This window comes from Antechinus flavipes, chromosome 2, assembly GCF_016432865.1.
Source record: "Antechinus flavipes isolate AdamAnt ecotype Samford, QLD, Australia chromosome 2, AdamAnt_v2, whole genome shotgun sequence".
In the NCBI taxonomy this organism is placed as follows: domain Eukaryota; kingdom Metazoa; phylum Chordata; class Mammalia; order Dasyuromorphia; family Dasyuridae; genus Antechinus; species Antechinus flavipes.
In genome coordinates, this window is record NC_067399.1 from 10,924,016 (window position 1) to 10,944,928 (window position 20,913).

Below are 20,913 nucleotides of genomic sequence, written 5' to 3' on the forward strand. Positions count from 1 at the left end.
TTAACTGACATCCCAGATCTAGGAGGATTACATAATTGCTTCCCAAATCTCAAACACATGAGATTTAGGAAATGGTCCAGGGTCTGATGGCCATGTTCTTTTCAAGGCAGACTGGACTAGGGTCAACCTAGATCTCTGCAGAAGATTTGAAAGACCTTGCCTCCAATAGCCTTTCTAGAGACAGAGATGTACTGGAGTGTGCTAAACTTGGAAGCCAGGCGATCTGGACTTAATCCAGAACTAATGCCAACCATGGGACCGTGGGAAAATCACTCAATTTGGCTTTTAGTTCCTCATTTAGAAAATGGGGTTACTAATGATTTCAGAATTGTGAGCTACCCTAGAGCATTAAAAAAGCATGAAATTATTATTTCTGCTCACTTAGGGTTATACTCAAAGCAATCCCAATCCTAGACTTGATTCAGCTTAGCTTCAGGAAAACCAATGAGAGACAGAGGTAGAGAGCAAAGGGGAAGAAGAGGCGGGGAAGGGGAAGGGGGGGCAGACAGAGGCAGAAAAGGGAAGCAGAGGAGAGGGAGAGAGATAGTATGGGGGAAGAGATATGTAGGGGGATGGGAAGACCCAAAAGACCAACTTATTAAGCTCGGCAATGTGATTCTTTAATTTCAAGGCTTCTACAGGGGTCTTTTATGAAGTCAAATGAAAGCACCAATTCAGTTTACTAAACATTCACTTTGTCCCTTCAAAGTTTCTGATTCCTGATCACGTTTTCAATAGTACTAATTTCTCTTCTTCTCAGAGGCTGCCATTGGTGGGCTCCGTTAAGAGCCTGGATGAGAATTTCAGCTCTTTTCTCCTCTTCCTCTCATTTGCCTCCAGTCTGGACCTTATTTAATCCTATTTTAACTTTCCTGATCCAGCTGGAGGGTCACAGCTAGGAGGACTCCCTGAAAGACCACTTCTCAGTAGCCATCACAAAAAAGTTCACAGCAACCCAACTGTGACCAGGCTGGCTCTTCGCAACTGCCAAGTTAGCTTGGTGATCACTTAACGTGCATCAGAGCAGAGGCCTGCTGGTGAAAAGCTGGCTGGTGAAGCGCTAACTTCAGCTGTGAAAACCAGGTGGCTCTGCCTTCTCTTCTGGGCTTATGCAGGTGACTTTTTAAACACAGGTATAAGACTAAACTCCTCACATCCATCCACATCATGAAAGGTGATCATGGAAAGAGCTGAGCTCTTCCAGATGTAGATCAGGAGAAAAGGAAACAAATTGGGTGTGAAGCAAGGAATTTAAAGACAGAACTAGTTTTTCTTTTGGAGGCAAGAGCCAAGATTCCCTCAGTCCAGTATCAACTCCTTCTTGTTTGAAGTGATGGTAGAAAGGTCTAAGATTATTTTTTTGGGACTATCAGTTTGTTCATCTGTACAGCAAAGATGACATTTGAACAGGCAGTTGTAGGGGAAAAGCGTTGTAAAGCTTAAAGCACCACGGGAGCGTGATCTCTACCTATCATCTGCCTGATTTGGGAACCCTGGGACAGCAGCCAGGACAAACCAGTGGCTGCCATTCTATGAAGCTCTATATGGTTTAACAAAGCATTTGGGACAGATCATCGATCTCTGGGCCTTATGATGCACCTGTGAGGTAGAGCACAGGTAGCATTAGCCCTATTTTACAGAGAAGCAAATGGACCTAGAAGCTCAATGTGGGAGGCAGCTTAGTACAGTGGAATAAACAAGCATTGGCGCTAGAATTAGAGGATCCGGGTTCAAAAATCACCTTTGAGGATTATTCCCTGTGTGTCCTGGGGTAGATGTCCCTTCAGCTCTCTGGGTTTTAATTTCCTTATCTGTAAAAATCCAAAAAGACCTTTCTCTGTCTCTCCATCTAGTACCCCACGAGTTGCTCAAGGTCACAAAATATCACATAAGCAGCTGAGAAAGGGTTCCAGCCTAAGATACTGGACATTGTTCCCATCAAATGAATGGGGTTAGTATTATGCTCTAGACTCCTTAGAAACAATTTGCTTCAGTACAGAAAAGGAGCTACTGAGGAAGTTAGAGCCTTCCTGAAAAACCGTCTTGAAGCCACCAACTGAAAATGAACTGAATGAAGGGCCAGCTCTAATCTTGGTGGAGCTGTGACCAACCTCAGTGGTAGGTGACTGATAAAAAACATGTCAAGAGCAGAGAGCCCAGAAGAAAAAAAGCTGCTACTTGGTGGGATGTTCCTGTAGTGTAGAAAGCATTACTGACTCTGACAGGAACATTTCTTTGGCAAAATCCAATCGGCTTTTCTGATTTCTTTTTCCTCTTTGACAAATAATGTCACTCGTTTAGAATGAGCCACGAAGGCCCAGGTTCAGGGCTGGAAGGGCCTGTAGAAGTCACTGATTCCCTCATTTTAAAGATGAAGAAACTGATGCTCAGGGAAGTTTGGTGAGTGTCAAAGGTCCTAAAACCATTAAGTGCTTGACCTCGATTTGAACCCAGACCTTCTTGACGACCACACTGTTGCCCTCTTCCATTTGTAGGTATCAGGTTAGGAAGTGTACTTTCCCTAAAAAACCAGCCATGGATCACTCTGTTCTTTTACACTCCAAGGGTGGTTCACACGAGTCACTCTCTGCTTAGCTGACCAGTGACACTCCTGGACTTGCCCACTGGCATTCAGGCAAGCCCGCCCCAGAGCAGTCACGCTCACAGGTCCTGCCAGAACCCCGACCCAGGCCTACGTCTAAAGAGACTGTCTCCTGGGCAAGGCATCATTTGAATACAAAACAAAAGCAGAAAAATAGCCTTAGTGACAATGGGCCAATAAGTAAATATAATAAAAAAGACTTTAAAATGTTACCAAAATAATAAAAACAAATAAAAAACCCTTAAATGGCAACTCTAAATATACGTGTTACTTTTTGGTAATCTGCAGTGGAGGCTCTTTGCTCACTGGCCAAAATTTTAAATGCCATCTTGTTTTTAAAATTTCAGGTATGACGTGGGATTTTTAAAAATTCACTGCCACACACACTTCAATCTCATCAACAAAGCGGTAAAAAACACAATTTCTCCCTAAGTTTGCCTGGGAAAGCAATAAAACAGATGGCGACCCTCCTTTGATTTGGTCTGACTAAACGTCGTGCCAATTATTTTCTCCCGTTTGACTTCTATATATCTGTGGCTGTCTATCTGTCTCCCATTGGTCTGTAAAATATGGTCCATTGTAACTGTTAAGTTTCTGTCTTTTGTTCCAAGGAGGAAGGTTATAGTTGGGTTTTAGATTCCAAGTATATCTGCTCTGAGAATAGTCCTCTCTAGGTGGGCCCGGAGGAGGCAAAGGGGGATGGTTTCCCACATTTTGGCAAGAGTAATTCCGTCTGTGTTGGTTCTTCCTAGAAAGAAAGGGCAAAGACAAACTGTCAATAGTGATATCACAGAAGCTGCGAGAATTCTTAACATCGAGCTAAGACAAGTCATTTCTTCCAGGTGTCTAATCAAGCTGCAGATAAATAGGGGGCTGATGCCCAACTGTTCAGTGTTGGAGTGGACCGATATTCTTGACTGGGCATTTTTCCTCCCTTCCATTCTGTAGGTGGTTTCTTTTCAGGGATCCTTTAATACAGTGGTTCTCAAACTTTTGTTTTCAATATCTTTATCCTATTAAAAATGATTGAGGATCTCTCCAAAGAGTTTTTGTTTATCTGGATTATATATAGACATTTACCATATTGGAAATAAAATTGAATTTGTAGACCCTCTAAAAGGATTTGAGAGATCCCCAGGATTCTCTAGACCATACTTTGAGAACCATTGCTTTAATAGAAGAATGTGTCATATGACTTCCTAAGGTAATTGATTAGGAAAGAACGCTAAGAAAAACAACATTTAGACGTCTCCATTGGACATATCCTCCATCATGTCATATGTAGTTTTGGAGGAGAGGGAGGAAGATTTTATAAAATAAGTTTAGACTGCAGCCCCAGGTTGAAAATTAACATACTGTTCTAAACCCTTCACCAGCTAGAAAAACTGCCCGCAATTGCAGCAAAAGCTCATTTGTTTACCTGGGCAATAAGATGAGAAATGCCACCTTAAGGATCTTCACAGGGCAAAGCTTTTTGTCAGAGCGGATTACTTTCGGTTCGAGAAAGAAGTGGCACAGAGCAGGGCTTCTTAAACTTTTTCCACTCGTGATCCCTTTTTGTCCAAAAAATTTTTACATGACCCCAGATACTGACAATGAATAATTTCATGACCTTTTCATTCAGTTATAAGACCCAAGATGGGATCACAAACCAGTTTAAGAAGCTGAGACAAAAAGGCCGTGCTATCTTCAGGCAATCTCAGCAATTCAAATTTCTTTCTACAAAACTAGCTAAAGTTCTGTTTGAGTCATAACCTGTTTTGAAGGAAGAAATGTATAAAGTGACATAGTACAATGGTGACATTGGGGGGGAAGTGATAAGAAGAAGCTGTTCCCAACAACTTCTGATGGGCTTTCCTGGCTCAACAGAAGACCTTGGGAAGTCATATGACACATCAGTATGAAAGACCTGTGGGAAAGAAACATTCAGCATAGGAAACTTAAGAGACTGTAAAGTTAATAGGAAAGGAGGGACCAGGCTTGGCACATAATGAATTAATACTAAATAAATGAATTCTGTTTAAACTGAATCACAACTGCGCCAAATGTCTTCTACCATCATGAAGAAACTTTCATGGCCTTAAAAGACCAAATGTGTACTTAAAGAGCAATAGTAAAAACCAATTTAACCAAACCTTTGCTATAGAATTTTAAAACTTTAGACCTAAGACTAGAAATCCTAAGTGTATTCATTTAATGTTCACCTCAGTATTTTATCCTGGAAAGGGGGAATACAATATATTCAAGGCACAATATAAGTAAAACAGAAATATTACATGTAACCCCCTCCCCCCAAGGTATTATAAAAATTCAAAACATTGTTCTTTTCCATAGAAATGATTTCACTTTTAACCTGGAGCTTCATCTGATTTACTGGCATAAACCTTCCCATGACCCTTCCCCCTCCCGTCCCCTCCACGTCTCTCCACTTCTCACCTCCCCCATTTATCCTGTACTAACTGTATGACTTGGTGTTCATTAAATAACCAACACAATGTATCTCTATTCTGAGGCAGGCTGTCAGCTGCTCTCCCATTCTGCAGGGCTCAGCACTGAGATACAACAATAGTGGACTACACTATCCTTTTCATTTTTTTTTAAATGATTGGCTTTAATTATTTCATTTGCTTCCATGTTTATGATTCAGGAGTAAACAAAAATAGATAAGTACTTCATAGTTTTAGGCAGTGGGACTGGGGGGAAGGGAAGAATATATACCTGGATGACTGGTAGAAATCTCGGGGCTGTGAGTGGAACTCTCGCCGATGGGATCGAAAGTCTCTGGGTTGAGAGTAGAACTCGTGGGACTGGTAATGGAAGTCTTCTTGGGGCTGGGGTCGGAAATCTCGGGACCAGTGGAAGGTCCGTTTGGGTGCGTGATAATCAGTTTCATGGGTGTTATAAAAGTTTCTCTTCTTGATAAATGATGATTCTTCAAAATGGGCTGACCTTACAGTACTGTCATTCCTTAAAAACAAAATTGCATACTTCATATAACTGATGCCCAAATTAATGAAGTAGGTTTTCTTGTTTTTGCTCAGAATTTCTAAGCATGTTAAAAAACAAATAAAACCCCCCTCTCCAGTCTGTTACACAAAAGAGCTACAGGACTCACTTTCTGATTGGTCCATGCCGGAGATCATCAATGTAATTCTGCCTTTCTATAGCATGTCCTCGACATCTATTGAACACTAAAGAAAAGAATAAATCAAGCATTTTTCACCCAGGAAATTCTCTGATTATTCCAATTTCTCTTTGTTTTCTCTCTAAATCCCAGAATGGCTTGCTTTTCAGGATTCAGACAAAGTGCTCACTTCCTGGTCTCCATTCCCCCCCACCTCGGTTTCTCTGTCTCTGTCTCCCATGTGTCCAGGCTTCTAAACAGGTTACACAAAGATCCCCTAAAAAATAATAAAGAAATGCAAATTTCATACTTACAATCTATCGCATCATTTGGCTTCATGCCTTCAACGTCAATCAAATACCTGAACAGAACAACACAATACAAGTCACAGATCTAATGATGGGATAAAAGGAATGGTTAAGTCAACAAACAGTTGATTCTGGATTGTTTGCAAGCTCGCATTAAAAAGCTGACTTATATTCATGACACAGCCCACCCAGCCTGCCCCTGGGCTTAAGAACTCACCGGCAAACAAGATATCCTGTTCTGTTTAAACCATGTGTACAGTGGACTCCAATAAGTTTGTCTATAAAATGGGAAATTTACAATTAAGGGAATGATGCTTACACACTAGCATTAAGACAAACAGCACAGTTATCTTTCTCCAAGGCTCAGCTCGGGTGCCACCTCCCCCATGAAGCCTTCCTTCACATCTCCCAGCTGTTAGAGCATCCGCTCTGGCAAAGTACTTTGTGTATTTATTGTACTGTGTTGACGCATCTGTGTTCACGTAACCTTCTTGAATTCAGTACCACAGTAGGGGCTGAACAGAAATCTGTCCCACAATCTGACAATCTGCAATTCTGAAGAACACCTGCCAGTTGCTCTCAGCCTGACAAAGTGAACATGGATGCCTCTAACACAAACTAGAGATCAAAAGACTACAGGAGAGTGAATACACAATTCATTCCACTCTGCTGCAGAAGAAAAGTGGATGACTAAGTTATTGATGGGGACAGGAGTAGGAACCAAGCTTGTGATTTCCATAGAAGAAGGAATTGCTAAATAAGGAAACTTCTTTTGCCCATACACCTTTCCTGGTACCAAAGTCTTAGCTGCCTCGAAGGAAGCTGCAAAGCCACAGTCAGAAGGCATCAGAGGAGAGACTTCCTGGCTTCAGTCCCCATTGTTTCTGCTACCTCTCTATGCCACCATGCAGGGCCTCAGCTCTATGCTATCCACAAATCATATACAATTGATCTTTTTCACCCTTGCAAAGACTGGGTCTGTATATGGAGTCCAATAAAAGGGAAGGGACCAGAAGGAAGCTCTATGATTCAAGGGCTGGAGTAGGCTCAGCAGGTACATCCTCCAGAATGAGGGAGAAGTGACTTATTTAAGTGGATGCCACATGTAACAATAGCTATTTCCTGGGAAATGGTACACGGAAGAGATCCTTAGAGAGCAGGTTTAGAAAAGATGAAGAGGAAAAATTTAAAAGGACAGCAAAGTTCCCAGATGACATACTCAAAAGCAAAGAGGCCCATTACTTATGGTTCTAGGGACAATACTGATAGTTCCACTTAGAAGAGGCTGGCAGTGCCAGGGACACATGGCAGACCATCTCCTAATGCACAAGAATGCATCCTAATGCACAGCTGATTCACGGGAGAAAGACTGAAGTCAGAATGAAAATGCATGGAGATCTGGAATTACAGAAAGGGCTCAACCAAAGGAGACCCCGACTGAGCATAAGCCTAGCTGGGAAGCCCACTGGGCTTATAACAAAGACGTACAAGACCAACATCCAGCAAAAGGGGATAGAAAACAGCAGGACACAAGGAAGAAAATCAACGACTGTTATAGAACTGCAATGGCACCACAAGCAAAAAGATGAGAAAAAAATTCTCCTCTCATCGTCCTTGTTCATCTCCTAAGGATAGGGACTGAGAGGTGCCTTTAAGAGACAAAGGGATGAGTGTTATTTCAGCTGAACAATGTCCTGGAATTAAGGGCTCTGAGCTAGAAATATTTCTGGGGACTTCTCACTTCCAGAGGAAGAGATGGAGAACAGAGGCAGGCTGGTCCCTTTGCTCTCTTCCCTCCTGCCTTTGGTCTGACCTGGCATTTCTGCATGCTGAAACCCCCAGCAGTGGAACCTGGAAAAGGAAGAGAGTCACCCTTTCCTTTTCCTTTCTTGTTGAGACCTTATCATAGCTAAATTCCTTTGGACTGAGGTTGTCTGGCACACTTCTCTTTGAACTTAAATGTCCCTAAAGAAATCAATAAGTATTTTAGTCACAGGAGTCCAATAAATATACCAGGACCTGTTTCTGAGGAGAAACCTTTGTGTATCCCTGAGTACAACTTGCCTAAGAGACTATAGATGGGTCAAAGGATGCTGTTCACAAGGTACACAAGCAAAACTCTGGTCTTGTTACCAGAACCTAGGAGGTAGTGCTGGCCATTGGTGCTGATACCTAGATCAAAATCTACCATCCAATGGGCTACTCAAGCTATCCCATTTAGAGCAGAGAATCCCTGAAAGTACAAGGAATAAGAACGGGTCAAGAGGCATAAAGGGGACCAACGATTTCGAAGGGTAGTGATGTAGCCAGCTACAGGTTTAAATGAATCCATGAACCACTAAGCCTTTTTGGAATGTTCCCTGTCCTTAAAATAAAAGGCTCTCTCTGTAAAATCATTTCTTTCTTTCTCCTTACCACACTTATGGGTAAGCTCTACAGTTCCTTCCTGCTCTAAGAATCAATGATCCCTAGAATTCCTCCTGCTCCCCTCCAAGATATTTTTCCCTTGTCATTTCCTTCATTCCACTTTTCTAGCGGATCAAAAAATGAAATTAAAGTTTGCATATGTATGTTTTCAATATGTGCTTGTTTGTGAGTAAATTTTCATATTTCCCTGTCATATTTTACTCTGAAAAAAAATCCAATTATCTTCCCTTGTACTTTGTATTCAGTGAAATAATGCAAATCCAAGGCATTTATTTCATCCCATATGCAGGGCAGGCACATTAATAGCATATCAAACCTATAGTTTGGAGAAAGAACCTGGCCCAAAGTCTTAACCGAGAAGACCAAATGATGGGATCATTATTCTGTAAAAATTCAATTTTTTCTTAGATTTCTAAGTTCTTTCTGATTCTCTCACATCTGGTTTCCTTAAGCATCCTACCTTTATATAAATACTTACTTCAATATAAGAAATTGTTTTTTGTTTCCTATTTTTAATTTACGAGAATCTAGAGTGGTAAAAGGATCCCTATCTCACTCTAGGTTTACTCATACAATTTCTATGGGTTCATCTTCATTTGCCTCACTTTGCATTGTGATTTTCATGTGACCCAGCACAATTTTTCTAATGTTGATAACAACAGACACAGGTGGGGTTTCATTTAAAACACCTTCCTATTCAACATGGAAAGTGAGCATGGGAAAATTAGATGGCCCAGGAAAAGGTTAAACTCACCATTATCTTGGTTTTCTTTCAAGAATTTGTTCACAGCACATTTGAATTTATAAATTGTTTCATCATCTGGCACCTGGTGTCCAACGGTAAAAATCTTTAAATAAGGAAGAGCCTCTGGCAATTCCTGCAAATCAAAATCAGGGTGGCGGGGTAAGAGGGAAATCACGTAAAATGAATGACAAAAGTAGAAAGAATCAAAAGGCAAGTCAGAAAGCTCTTATCTCAGGGCCATTTGTCCAGAGTCTGCCACACCCAAGCAACCTTGATTGTCACTCACAGCCCCCATGAACACCCAAGCCAAATTTGGTCGAGAGCTCCCCAATCCTTGTTTCCCATAGAGCTTGGCTCAAGTGTCATTTTGTCTACATGAGGCTGTTCCTCATTTCCTCCAACTGCTAGTGTCTTCATCATCAAACATTAGCTTCTGTTTCTATTTCCACTTTGTAGATATTGTACAACTCTGCTAAGGCCTACGGTTTGATCAGCAATTAAGGAATGGAAGGCACTAAGGGAAACTTTGCTGCCTCTTGGAAGAACAATGGAAAGCTTAGGCTTCCTTAATTTTGAGAACTGATCACCCATTGATATTTTACTTTTATCTGAATATCTCAATGGTTCCACAAAATTGACTAAGCCTTAAGTCTTTGGCCTTGGAATGTGACATGGGAACACCACAACAATCTGATTCCAACGCCCTGTCCTCTTCGTGATTCTGTGTTTCCCAGTTCTGATTCTGTTCCTCTGCTCTCCAGAGCATACTGGAGTCTGTTAATGGGGATCTCCCAAGTGATCACATGTTAATCTAGAAAAGAAAGGTGTTTAGGTCATGATGGAGTATGGTAATTACTTTCTGATAGTTCTTATCTAAGGGCTTCAGAGGCAGAAGAGACTTCAGCAGGTATGTGAGCCAACTCTGTTTACTGATGAGAAAGTGAGGGTGAAGAAAATGACTCTTCCAAGGTCACTGAAGAAATAAGTCATCAGGAATGGGCTTTGAACTCAAAGCCCAGAAATGTAAAGCTTACAAAGAATGTAAGCTTAAAGGCAGTAACTGTTTCTGGATCTCTAGCACAGTGCATAGCAAAAAAGGCTTACTAAGTACTAGTTGCATTTCTACTGAATAATTTTCACCCAATGATCTCGGGGTTACCAATCGTCCCTATCCACTGACATTTAATTCTCCCAATAGGGGCACCCAGAGGAGAAATGGCACCATCCCTGAGAGACTCTCCTCCCTAAAGCCAAATGATGTTCCCTTGCTCTCTCTTGCCCTGTTCTTGTCTTTATCATGATCACTCTAGAGGCAGAGCTGTGAGGATCAGAAGCAGGAGATGAAAAGAATGAAAATCCTTCACCCCTGGCTACTCCCAAATGACATTGGGTACTGAATGTTTTCTGAAGTGGACACAAAAAGGGTTTCTTCAGTTTCCTCTGAGTTTTCAAGGTTCAGCTAAAAAAAGCTTCTTTTTTTCAAAAAGAGAAAGCTGGAAGTGCCAGGATGCCATACTCCAAAACGGACTCAACTGTGACAGTCAAACGCCAAATACTACCAGCACCAACAAAGCGATGGCAAAAACGCTTACATTTTGATTGTTCCCCAACTGCTAAAGCTGAAAGATTGGAAAACTGGAATTAGGGCCACTTCCTGATTTTCATTTTGACAAATGTCACGAAAGATGCCCATGTCTGGAGACATCATCTAATCCTCTCTGATGGTAGGTGAAAGTGCTAACAGTCTAGGATTAACTGATACGGAAGTGGTAATACTCAGCCAACTGCTGGATTCCTGGTGTATTTTCAGCAAAATGACCAGCCAGTCTGTTATTCTCAATCCGGTCAATGAAAAGATCTCACTCACCTCTGGTTTATAATAGCGCTGAGTGTATGTTAAATCAATGATCAATCCAAGCTCTTCATTCTGTTCTCGTATTTTCTTAACAAGATCCAAAGGGGAAAAGCGTTCTTCTGGGGCAAGTTTTTCTTCAAAACTCTGTTAAGAACAAGAATAAAAAATGATGACAAGAACAGCATGAGTACCTATACTGGAGAAACATTTTCACCCGATATGTCCAAGATTAAGACCAACAACCTTATGAGGTAGAGGGAAAGGCATTATTGTGCCCATTTTACACAAGAGGAGACAGAACTTTATTAGCCAGGCCACATTAAGAGACAGAGGAAGGGCTCAAACTCAGCTCTTCAGACTCTTGGTTCTTTGGAGCCCATCATGATGCCCTTCGATACCATTTCTCTGCCCACTATAGCTGCACAATCTCCCTCCTCTGAACTCAACACGATCTGCATCACTCAACTGACACTCGTGTATTGCATTTTATTGTTCATTGTTTTAAACTTACAAGGGGACACTGAATTAAAGAGACCACAAAGCCACACGCAAAATCCATTCTCCTCACTTTACTGCCACACTGGATGTAAGTCTTGTCTCTCGAGTTAGCCTACAGGTGCCTAGAGAGGAAGAACCACATCTCACCCATCTTTGTATCTGACAGTGCTTTGCCTGGAGTAAGAGTGATCCTTCATTTTATGCATCACTAAGTTGGTGACCATTTTAATAAATGTGAAGGCCTGCCTTCATGACATTCTAACTTTTCTTAACCCATTCTATATATCTGATTTAGGGCAGTCAGTTCACACAGTGGTTAGAGTGCCTGGCCTGGAGTCAGGAACACCTGAGTTTAAATCTGGTGTCAGACCCTTATTAGCTGGGTGACCTTGGCCAAGTCACTTAACCTGTTTGTCCAGTGTCCCTCATCCATAAAATGCAGTGGAGAAGGACATGGCAAAACCCTCGTAACTTTGTCAAGAAAACTCCAAGTGAGTCATGAAGAATCAGATATGACTGAAATAACTGACTAGCACATAGCTAGTCTCTCTTTGTCCCTTCTCAAGCTCTGCTCCCCCAAATTCTTGCTGGCCTCTTATGTTCTCTGGAACATCCATTCTATGTCACATTAACTGCTTTTACAAAAGCCTTAGAGCCGATACACCATCGGCACCGTGGTCCGGCCCAGAGACCCTCCCTCGGGGAGACAGCTTCACTCCTTTCTTCCCTAACTCCACCACCTTTTCTGTCACTCTCTTACCCCATCCTCTGTCCTCTACCTCAACTCCTCCGACCACCTTCATGCTTCACTCCTGTCCTCCAGAGGCGCTGGCCAACCTTGGACTACTTTCACTTAAAATTGTTCTCTGTCAATCAGCCAATAAGCATTTCTCAAGCACCCTCTGTGGGGCCAGGCACAGAGACAGTCTGCAGGACTTGGAGACTCTTGAGCTGAAGCCAGGGACACTAAGAGGCAAAGAGGAGGGAAAGCAGGTCAAGCATGGGGCACCACCATGGTAAAGGCCAAAGACAGGAGAATAATGTCCAAGGAATACCAGGCAGGCCTGTATAACTGCATCACAGTGCATGAAGAGAAGTGTAAGAACCCTGAAAACATAGGAAGGAGCAGAGCTTTTATGCAAAGCTTATGCAAAGAGCTTTATGTGTCTGATGTCTTATATTTGATCTGATGGAATCCAACTGAACCAGCTGGATGGGTAACATGATTATGTTATGGGATATGATTATGTCCCTTGGGTTCATGAGCCATAGACCAAAGCTGAGATTAGGCTTCCTGGCAGCCACACCTCCTCAGACAAGGGCAGTCTCCCTGCCACACATTCTCTACTCTTACTCCTTGTGCTCTCTAGAAAGAACAAGGGCCAGGTCACTTCTCCTAAATGGGATTAGGATTCCTGATAGCAATCCTGATGGACACGCTGTTGATTAAGGCCAGGATAGAGCTTCAGATTTGCCATACCCCAGTGACAGGAAATTAATTCCAACTGTGGTCAAGGCAAAGTGTTGTGCCCTTTGCTCAAACAGGTGGCTATGTGGGATCAAAGTGAAGAATAGGATTACAGAGAAGAGGTGAGCCTGGAGGAAGAAGATACAAATTATGTGCATAAAAATGATAATTAAAGCTATGGAAGGAAGTTGATGAGAGAGATCTCCACGGGAGATTGCACAGGGAGTAAAGAAGGTCCAGGACTGAGCTTTGGGGAACACCCATATAGTGGATATAACATGAAGAAGGAACCAACAAAGGAAATTGATCTATCTTAATATCTATCAGGATGATAAGAGAGAAACCTAAGGAAAATCTAGGGAGGAAAAGCATCCAGGTGGTGGTGATCCAACTGGATCGAAGGCTGCAGACAGGTCAAAGAAAATGAGGCTGAGGAAAAGGCCAACAGATCTGGCAACTCAAGAGGTCACTAGTAATTTGGGAGACAGCAGCTTCAGTTGAATGATGGGATTCACAAATTTCTCCAAATTCTTTCTTAGGTACAATTTCTTAATCTTCTTACATTTATATTCCAAACGTTTTCTAGCCATTCTCCAATTAAGCAGCAGTCATTTTTTTTCCAGTCCTCTACTAACATAAGAAAGGAATGGTATGACTATTACAGTATATAATAGGGCCTATCTGCATCGGTGGAAACAGTTTTCATACTTCTGAAAAAATCACAGGCCTATTCTTCCTTTTCATCCCTAAGTTTAGAAATGTTAAGCGCCTATGGCAAATCTCTAAATAAATGACAAAACCATCCACTATATGTTGTCCACTCAGACTAACTTTCAGTTTTTAACCAAGACAATCTATGGACTATTCCAAAAGTTGTACCTTTTATGTGGGTAAATGCAAAATGTTAATAATCTTCCATTTATAAGATCCTTCACAAGAATATGTGAATGAAAGAAAGTTTTATTTTGGAGGGAATTCCTGAGATGAGCTGTAGAAATATCAGAGGCACAACTGTAGTTAAACTTGTATGATGTGTCCCTCACTTTAACAGCAATCCTCATACAATCAGAGACTTAGGATACTATGGAAACTAAAACACTGAATTTCTTCATAGAAAACTTATTTTTTCTCATTTCCTACATCACATTTATTTTCCTTTTCACATTCCGTCCCCATCTCGTACTAAATTCTAGCAAAAACAACCTAATTTTCCGATTCCATGCTGAGAATGTGGCTATACTACATCAAAACATAATTTCATCACTGTGGTCTATAGTTCTATTTCTGAAAAGAAATCCTATTTTCTTTTACTAACCTGTTTTAATGGAACTTTAAAAGCAATGAAACGTGTCCCAGGCATCCGCTGTCCAACTGGGAGGTAGTCTTTCCACCTACAAGACAAATATTTGCACATGAGGTTAAGTAACTTGAAAGCCGTGGAATGAAAGATTACGTTTTATGGACTGCCCACTTTTCATGGTCCTGCTCTCTGGGCACTGTCGAGACCAATGCTCTTATTTCCTGCTTATTGTCATTTTTGCATCATTCATTAACGTCACATGATGGAAAGAAAAAAAAAAGTCTGATGGAAATGAGAACCGATCATTGCTCACCAGAGTGGATAGCCACAGGCCAATCTGACTCAATCTCTGCTAGCTAGAGAAAGCTGTTGGAAATATGACAAAAAGGAACGGCTACACCCAATACACAGCTACCAACTAATGCAAACATGACTAGATTAAGAGCTGACTGAGATTTCCAGCTCAATCTCTACTTGAAGTAGAAATCCTATCAGCAACAATTCAAGCAAGTATCCAGTCATCCAACCTTCTTTCAAGTGATAGGGAACTCTTTATTACACCAATAACAGTGTTCTACTTTGGGACAGTTCTCATTGTTCTAGGAGCTGGGAGATAAAACAGGGACCGAAGTAAGTTTGCCTATAACATCCATTCTTGGTTCTCTTCTCTGAGGTGTGACAAAATCAAGTCTAACATCTTCTGATGAAACTTTTCAATTACTCAAAGATGGGGACCTAAAATCAGCAGGGAATTAGGAAGGAAACTTTGCAGTGAAGTCATCTAGTTGTAATTTTGGCCAAAGGAATGCCTACTTTGGGTTTGTTCTGGCCCAAAGTTAGTACAGAACCTTGGGGGGAGGGAGGAGCAAGGGAGGATTTGGTCTTGTCTGTACTTGAATGAAAAGAAGCACTCCAACATAACCAGCGAATGCCCCGCCTTCTCTCCTCCCATCTTTGAGGCAGTTTTTGGGAAAGCAAGGCCATTATCTTGGTAAAGATACACCCAAGGCTAGGAGGCAGACCAAATTGTGGACCGTTCCTGGGGCTTGGTACAGAGATCTCCAGGACCAAGGGAGTGGGAGCAAGTTCTTCCCTAAGACTGATATGTAAGGACAGGAAAGGAGGGAAAAGGAAAGATAGGGATGGGCAATAAAGGCCTGGCTGCATATGTAGGAGCGGGCCTGCTTCCAATCCTCAGAGATTTTCTTCCTGATCACAAACTGCCACTTGCTGAAAAGGGCTTCCAACTAACCCCTACAAAATGTGTAGACAAACTCAGATCAACTACTCCTAATTTCTTACATGGCAGGAAGCGTGGCCAAGTTTTAAGAGAGCTGGCACGGGAGTCGAGGGCCGTGGGATGCCAACAGGCCAGTTCCTTACCACCTGTGTGATTTCTAACCTCCTCCGGCTCACTTTTTTCAGCCCTGAATTTCATGCTGTACTCCATATGTGGCTGATACAATGTTATCTCTTCCGGTTCTATATGGTGCTGAAATTAAATTAAGACTAACACTATGTAATTATGGAGACTCCCCTGGGAGAGATGTTTCCAGACCTGCTGCCTGCGCAGGGACTGGGACGCCAAGCAGGCAGTTATCACCAAGCCAGCCCAAGGAGCCCCTAGTTCTGTGGCTGAAGGAGATAAGCCCTCTTCTCTCTCCAGAAGCTTCTAGTCTCAGAAGGATGCCCTCAGGCCCGGCTCTGGACTTTCCCATTGCTGACCATGCAGCTCGTGGGCAGGATGGACTCAGCCAAGGCCGGCCTAGTCCGAGGGTCCCCGTTCTCACCTCCCCGGCCTCCTGATGCCCCCTTGTTGCACAAACGGCAGGCGCTGAGCATGTCGGACCAGCTCAGCGGCCTTGAATGCAGGACAAGTGGTCCCCACCCGGAGGGGCCACCAGAGGGAGGCTGAATGGGACCACTCGGGTCAGCCCATCCCACTCCACCACGGTTAGGTCACCTGCCTGGGGTCCCCACCACCAGGGGCGGCAGAGCTGGGATCTGAACCCGGAACCCTCCCTGAAGTCCGAGAAAGGGAACGGGGCCCAGCAGGCTTTGTCCAGCGGGCGAGACAAGGACAATGCACGGCACGGAGCCCCGAGGACAGGACTGGGGGCCGCAGAAATGTGCCCAAGTGCGGCATCCGTGGCGTCACTTAAAAGGACCCGGTTGAACAGCCGGAGAAGCTGAAGCCGGCGGCGGTGAGGGTCGCCCGGCCACTCAGACTTAGGGAGGGGGAAGGGAGGCACCCCAGGCACTCCTCAGCGAGCCCCTCTAGGGCGGGGCCGTTTCCTCCCAAACACAGACTCGGGTCCGCAGGCTGGGCGCTGGGCTGGGCCTGGAAACGGCTGAGGCCCCGGCCTGCGTTGGGCAAATGAGAAAACTGAGGCCCAAAAAGAAAAGGAAGCTGGCCCAGGACTCCAGACTCTCAGAAGTCCCCGCCTCCTTCCCGGCCCACGGGCTTTTGCTCCCGCCGAGTCTCGGCCCTGCCTCTGGAGATTTCGCCTCCCTGTCCGGGCACGGCGTTCGTGCCGGTCCGGGGCGTCTCCTCCACGCTCCGGCCCTCACCTGTCCGGGAGGTGGTTCACGCCCTTTCCCCGGCCGCTGCCGCAGTTGCCCTTTCCGGCGGCTCTGGGGCCTCCCCAGCCGCCCCGCGCCTGCTGCCGGCGGCTCATGAGGCCTTGTGCCACCGCCCGCAGCCCTCCCCACGTCGCCAGCTCAGCTCCGGGACCCGCGCCCAGCCGCGGCTCCGGCCTCGATCAGGCCGCACCACGCTTGCGCGTCCGTCATCACGCGCCTGCGCGGCCCACGCCGTCGGCATATTGTCATCCCGGTTTCCGACGGAATGACGTCGCCGCGTTTCTGTACGCGCCTGCCCAGAGAGGCAGCAGTTCGATAGAGCTTGCAGCGCTCTCTGGTGGAGCATAACTGCCTGTGCAGGGACCGCTCTCTGCAAAAGATAAAGCAAGGGATCCTAGATCCAGATATCTAATATGCGAGGAGCAAGATAGTACCTGTCCCATCTATAACTAGGAGAAGAGTTCTTTCTTTCTTTCTTTCTTTCTTTCTTTCTTTCTTTCTCTTTCTTTCTTAATAATTATAACTAACTAATTCTTAATTTTCCTACATCCCCTCCAACATTTGTCATTAATTTTTTTTCCTAAGGCAATTGGGGTTAAGTGACTTGCCCAGGATCACACAGCCAGGAAGTATTAAGTGTCTGAGGGCAGATTTGAACTCAGGTCTTCATGACTTCAGGGCTGGTACTTTAATCCACTATGGCACCTAGCTTCCCTATGTCATTAGTTTTTAGGAGAAGAGTTTTTCACCAAGCAAACGAGAGAAAGGAAGGGAGAGACAGAGACAGAAACGAAGAGACAGAACGAAGAGTTAGAGAAAGAGAGAGAGAGAGAGAGAGAGAGAGAGAGAGAGAGAGAGAGAGAGAAAGAAATTGAAAGACAGAGACAGAAACAGAGAGACAGAGAGAGAAAAAAGGAGAGAGAGAAAGAGAGTCAGAGACAGGAGACAGAGAGAAATAGAGAGACAGAAACAGAAAAAACAGAGACAGAGATTGAAAGACACACAGAGAGAGAGACAGAAATATTGAGAGAGACAGAGATAGAAAAGAAAAGAGAGAGAAAGAGGGAAAGAGACAGAGATACAGACAGATAGAAAAAAAAAGACAGAAACAAAGAGAAAGGGAGAGAGACAAAGAGAGTCATGAGAAAGGAGGAGAGAGACAGACACAAAGACAGAGCTAGACAGACAGAGACACAGAGAGAGAGCTGTTAATTTATAGCTAATATTTATTATATGCTATAGTGAGTAAAGTGCTTTACAAACACCTCATTTTAACTCATAACGATACTGGAAGGGAGGTGCTATAATTTGCAGTTGAGGAAAATGAGGCACAGAAAGAATACATTATTCATTCCAGGTTCAGTTGGTCAGCATTTGAGGCTTAATTTGAACTTGGGATTTCCTGATCCCAAGTATGGTTCTATATAAAAAATGAAAAGGTTTACACACACACACACACACACACACATACACACACAGAGACACAAAATCAATGCAGCTAAAATTAGAAGTGAAGCAAGTTATGGAAAATCTTTCCAATAAATCTCTGATAAAGGGTTCATTTGCAAGAATTATAAGAAACCAATTCAAATGTTTAAGACTTACAGTCATTCTCCAATAGATAAATGGTCAAGAAATTTTCAAAGGAAGAAATTTAAGCTGTCAATAATCATGTGGGAAAAAATACTCTTGGTGACAAATAATTAGGAAAAGGAAAAACTGGAGCCACTTTGAGTTAAGTTCAGTTAAGTTCAGATTGGCAAAGATAGTAAAAGAGAAACTTGACAAATGTTGGAGGGGCTGTAGAAAAACAGTCAGCTGATAGACATTTAATTATGATTGCCTTTGTGCTAGGTAGGTAGCTGGGATCAAAGTGCATTGAGCACTGGGCCTAGAGTCAGAAAGACCAGAGTTCAATGTGACCTTGGACAAGTCACTTAACTCTTCCTGCATAAAAACAAAAACCCCCTTTCCCCAAAAAAACAAACAAACAAATAAAACCTAGAGGACTTTGATCCAGTAGTGTCTCTACTGGATATGTAGCGATCATACAAAAGAAGGAAAGGACCCACATGTGCAGGTAGCAGCTATTTTTATGGTGGCAAGGAACTGGATATTGAGTGGATGCCCATCAGTTGAGGCATAAGTCATATGGAATATTATTGTTCCATAAGAATTGATGAGCAGAATGATTTCAGAAAAGCCTGGGAAGATTTACAAGAATTGATGCTGAGTGAAGTGAGCTGAACCAAGGGAACAATGTATACAGCAACACCAAGATTAGGTGATAATCACCTGTGATGGAAGAGGCTCTTTTCAACAATGGGATGATTCCAGACAATTCCAATAGACTTGGTGAGGAAAATGCCAGAGGGAGAACTATGGAAACTGAATGTAGAATGAAACATAGTATTTTCACTTTTTTTATTTGTTTCTTCATTCTCATGTTTCTCCCTTTTTAGTCTGATTTTTCTTGTACAACTTGACAAATATGGAAATATGTTTAAAAGAACTGCACATATTTAACCTATATCAGATTACTTGCTTTCTTGGGGAGGTGGGAGGTAAGGGAGGAAGGGAGAAAAAAGCTGGAAACCAAAGTCTTATAAAAACGAATATTGAATGCTATACATGTATTTGGAATAATAAAATACCATTGAGAATTAAGAGAAAAAAAAACTAAAGAAGGGATTGGAAAACTACTGCAGTGTCTTTGCCAAGAAAATCCCATGGAAAGTATTAAAATGTCAAATATATGACATCAGATGACCCGTTTAGGTCATTAAGGATCTAGTGCGCTATGATCTAAGGGGTCATGAAAAATCAGACATTACTAAACGAATGTACTAAAATCTGGAGGTACAAACATGAAAAAAAGAAAAATAATCTCTGTTCTCAAGGAGGCTTTAATCTAGGGAAGGAAGGCAACACACACAAAAATGGAAGATGAAAAGGAGCAGAGAAGGTGCTGAGGAAGAAGGCACTTGTAGTAAGACATGTATAAATCAAGATTAAAGCAAGACTCCAGTCCAAATAGTGTAGCTAGTAGGACACAAGAGGATAGTTTGGGAATTCTCTTTTAATAAAAAAATTAAAATGCTCCCACCCCTTTATTTATTTATTTATTTATTTTTAATTTTTTTTTTTTTAGGTTTTTTTTAAATTGTAACTTTTTATTGACAGAACATATGCCTGCATAATTTTTTTTACAACATTATCCCTTGCACTCACTTTTGTTTTGACTTTCCCTTCCCTCCCTCCACCCCCTCCCCTAGATGGCAAGTAGTCTTATACATGTTAAATAGGCTATAGTATATCCTAGATACAATATATATGTGCAGAATCAAACCCCACCCCTCTATTTAGAGGGACAAAAAGTACTTAAGATACTAATGAAGAGTACCAGAGCTAACGAAATCTCCAAGATGATGAATTTCCTAATGAAGAGTTTTTTGAGTAACTGCATGGTGGAGTCTAGTCCAAGGAATGTGAGCTGGTGGGAAAGAGATACACTAGTGTATTGTTGGTAAAGCTGTGAGTTGGTCTTGTCATTCTAGAAAGTGATTTGGAACTGTGGGTAAAAAGTCATTAAAATACGTATAACTTTTGACCCAGGTACATCATTATAATGCCCCAAAGAAATCAAAGAAGAAAAGAACCCATATATACAATACTGGTAAGACCTCTTTTCATTCTGGCAAAGAACTAGACACTAAAAGGGATCTTCTATTTCAGAATGACTAAATAAACTGATATATAAATGGTATGGAAGTCAACTAGCATTTATTAAGTGTTTCTTATGAGCTAGTCATGCTCATGATGAATGCTGATGATACAAGGAAAATTAAAAAAAAATAAAAGTACCTGTTCTGAAGGTTTTGTTTTGGATTTATTTATTTGAATTTACTTATGAGACTTAGAGAGAGGACAGAAAAAGACATAAATGAAGGAAGAAGGAGAGAGAAGAGGGATGGGAAGAGATGGGAAGGAAAAAAAGAAAAAA

At 42.5% G+C, this 20,913-nt stretch overlaps 1 protein-coding gene across 1 annotated transcript; it reads right to left on the reverse strand.

The window, feature by feature from the left end:
• Nucleotides 1-595: 595 nt before the first annotated feature.
• DUSP11 (dual specificity phosphatase 11) lies at nucleotides 596-17,070 on the reverse strand. Its single transcript, XM_051974146.1, has 9 exons — nucleotides 16,899-17,070; nucleotides 14,343-14,418; nucleotides 11,074-11,205; nucleotides 9,216-9,339; nucleotides 6,252-6,312; nucleotides 6,041-6,087; nucleotides 5,718-5,793; nucleotides 5,321-5,569; nucleotides 596-3,350 (listed from the first exon to the last, which is right to left on the reverse strand). Exons 1-9 carry the CDS (start codon nucleotides 17,003-17,005, stop codon nucleotides 3,089-3,091), a joined length of 1,134 nt encoding a protein of 377 aa, XP_051830106.1. The 5' UTR covers nucleotides 17,006-17,070; the 3' UTR covers nucleotides 596-3,088.
• Nucleotides 17,071-20,913: the final 3,843 nt, after the last annotated feature.

What these genes read in the sequence shown, in the direction of transcription:
- DUSP11 (XM_051974146.1), bottom strand. Translation starts at nt 17,005, where the DNA reads ATGAGCCGCCGGCAGCAGGCGCGGGGCGGCTGGGGAGGCCCCAGAGCC. An exon ending in TTAAAGTTCCATTAAAACAG is followed by an intron (nt 11,206 to 14,342) that starts GTTAGTAAAAGA and finishes TGTTCTTAACAG; the next exon opens with AGTTTTGAAGAAAAACTTGC. An exon ending in GAAAGAAAACCAAGATAATG is followed by an intron (nt 6,313 to 9,215) that starts GTGAGTTTAACC and finishes CCCATTTTATAG; the next exon opens with ACAAACTTATTGGAGTCCAC.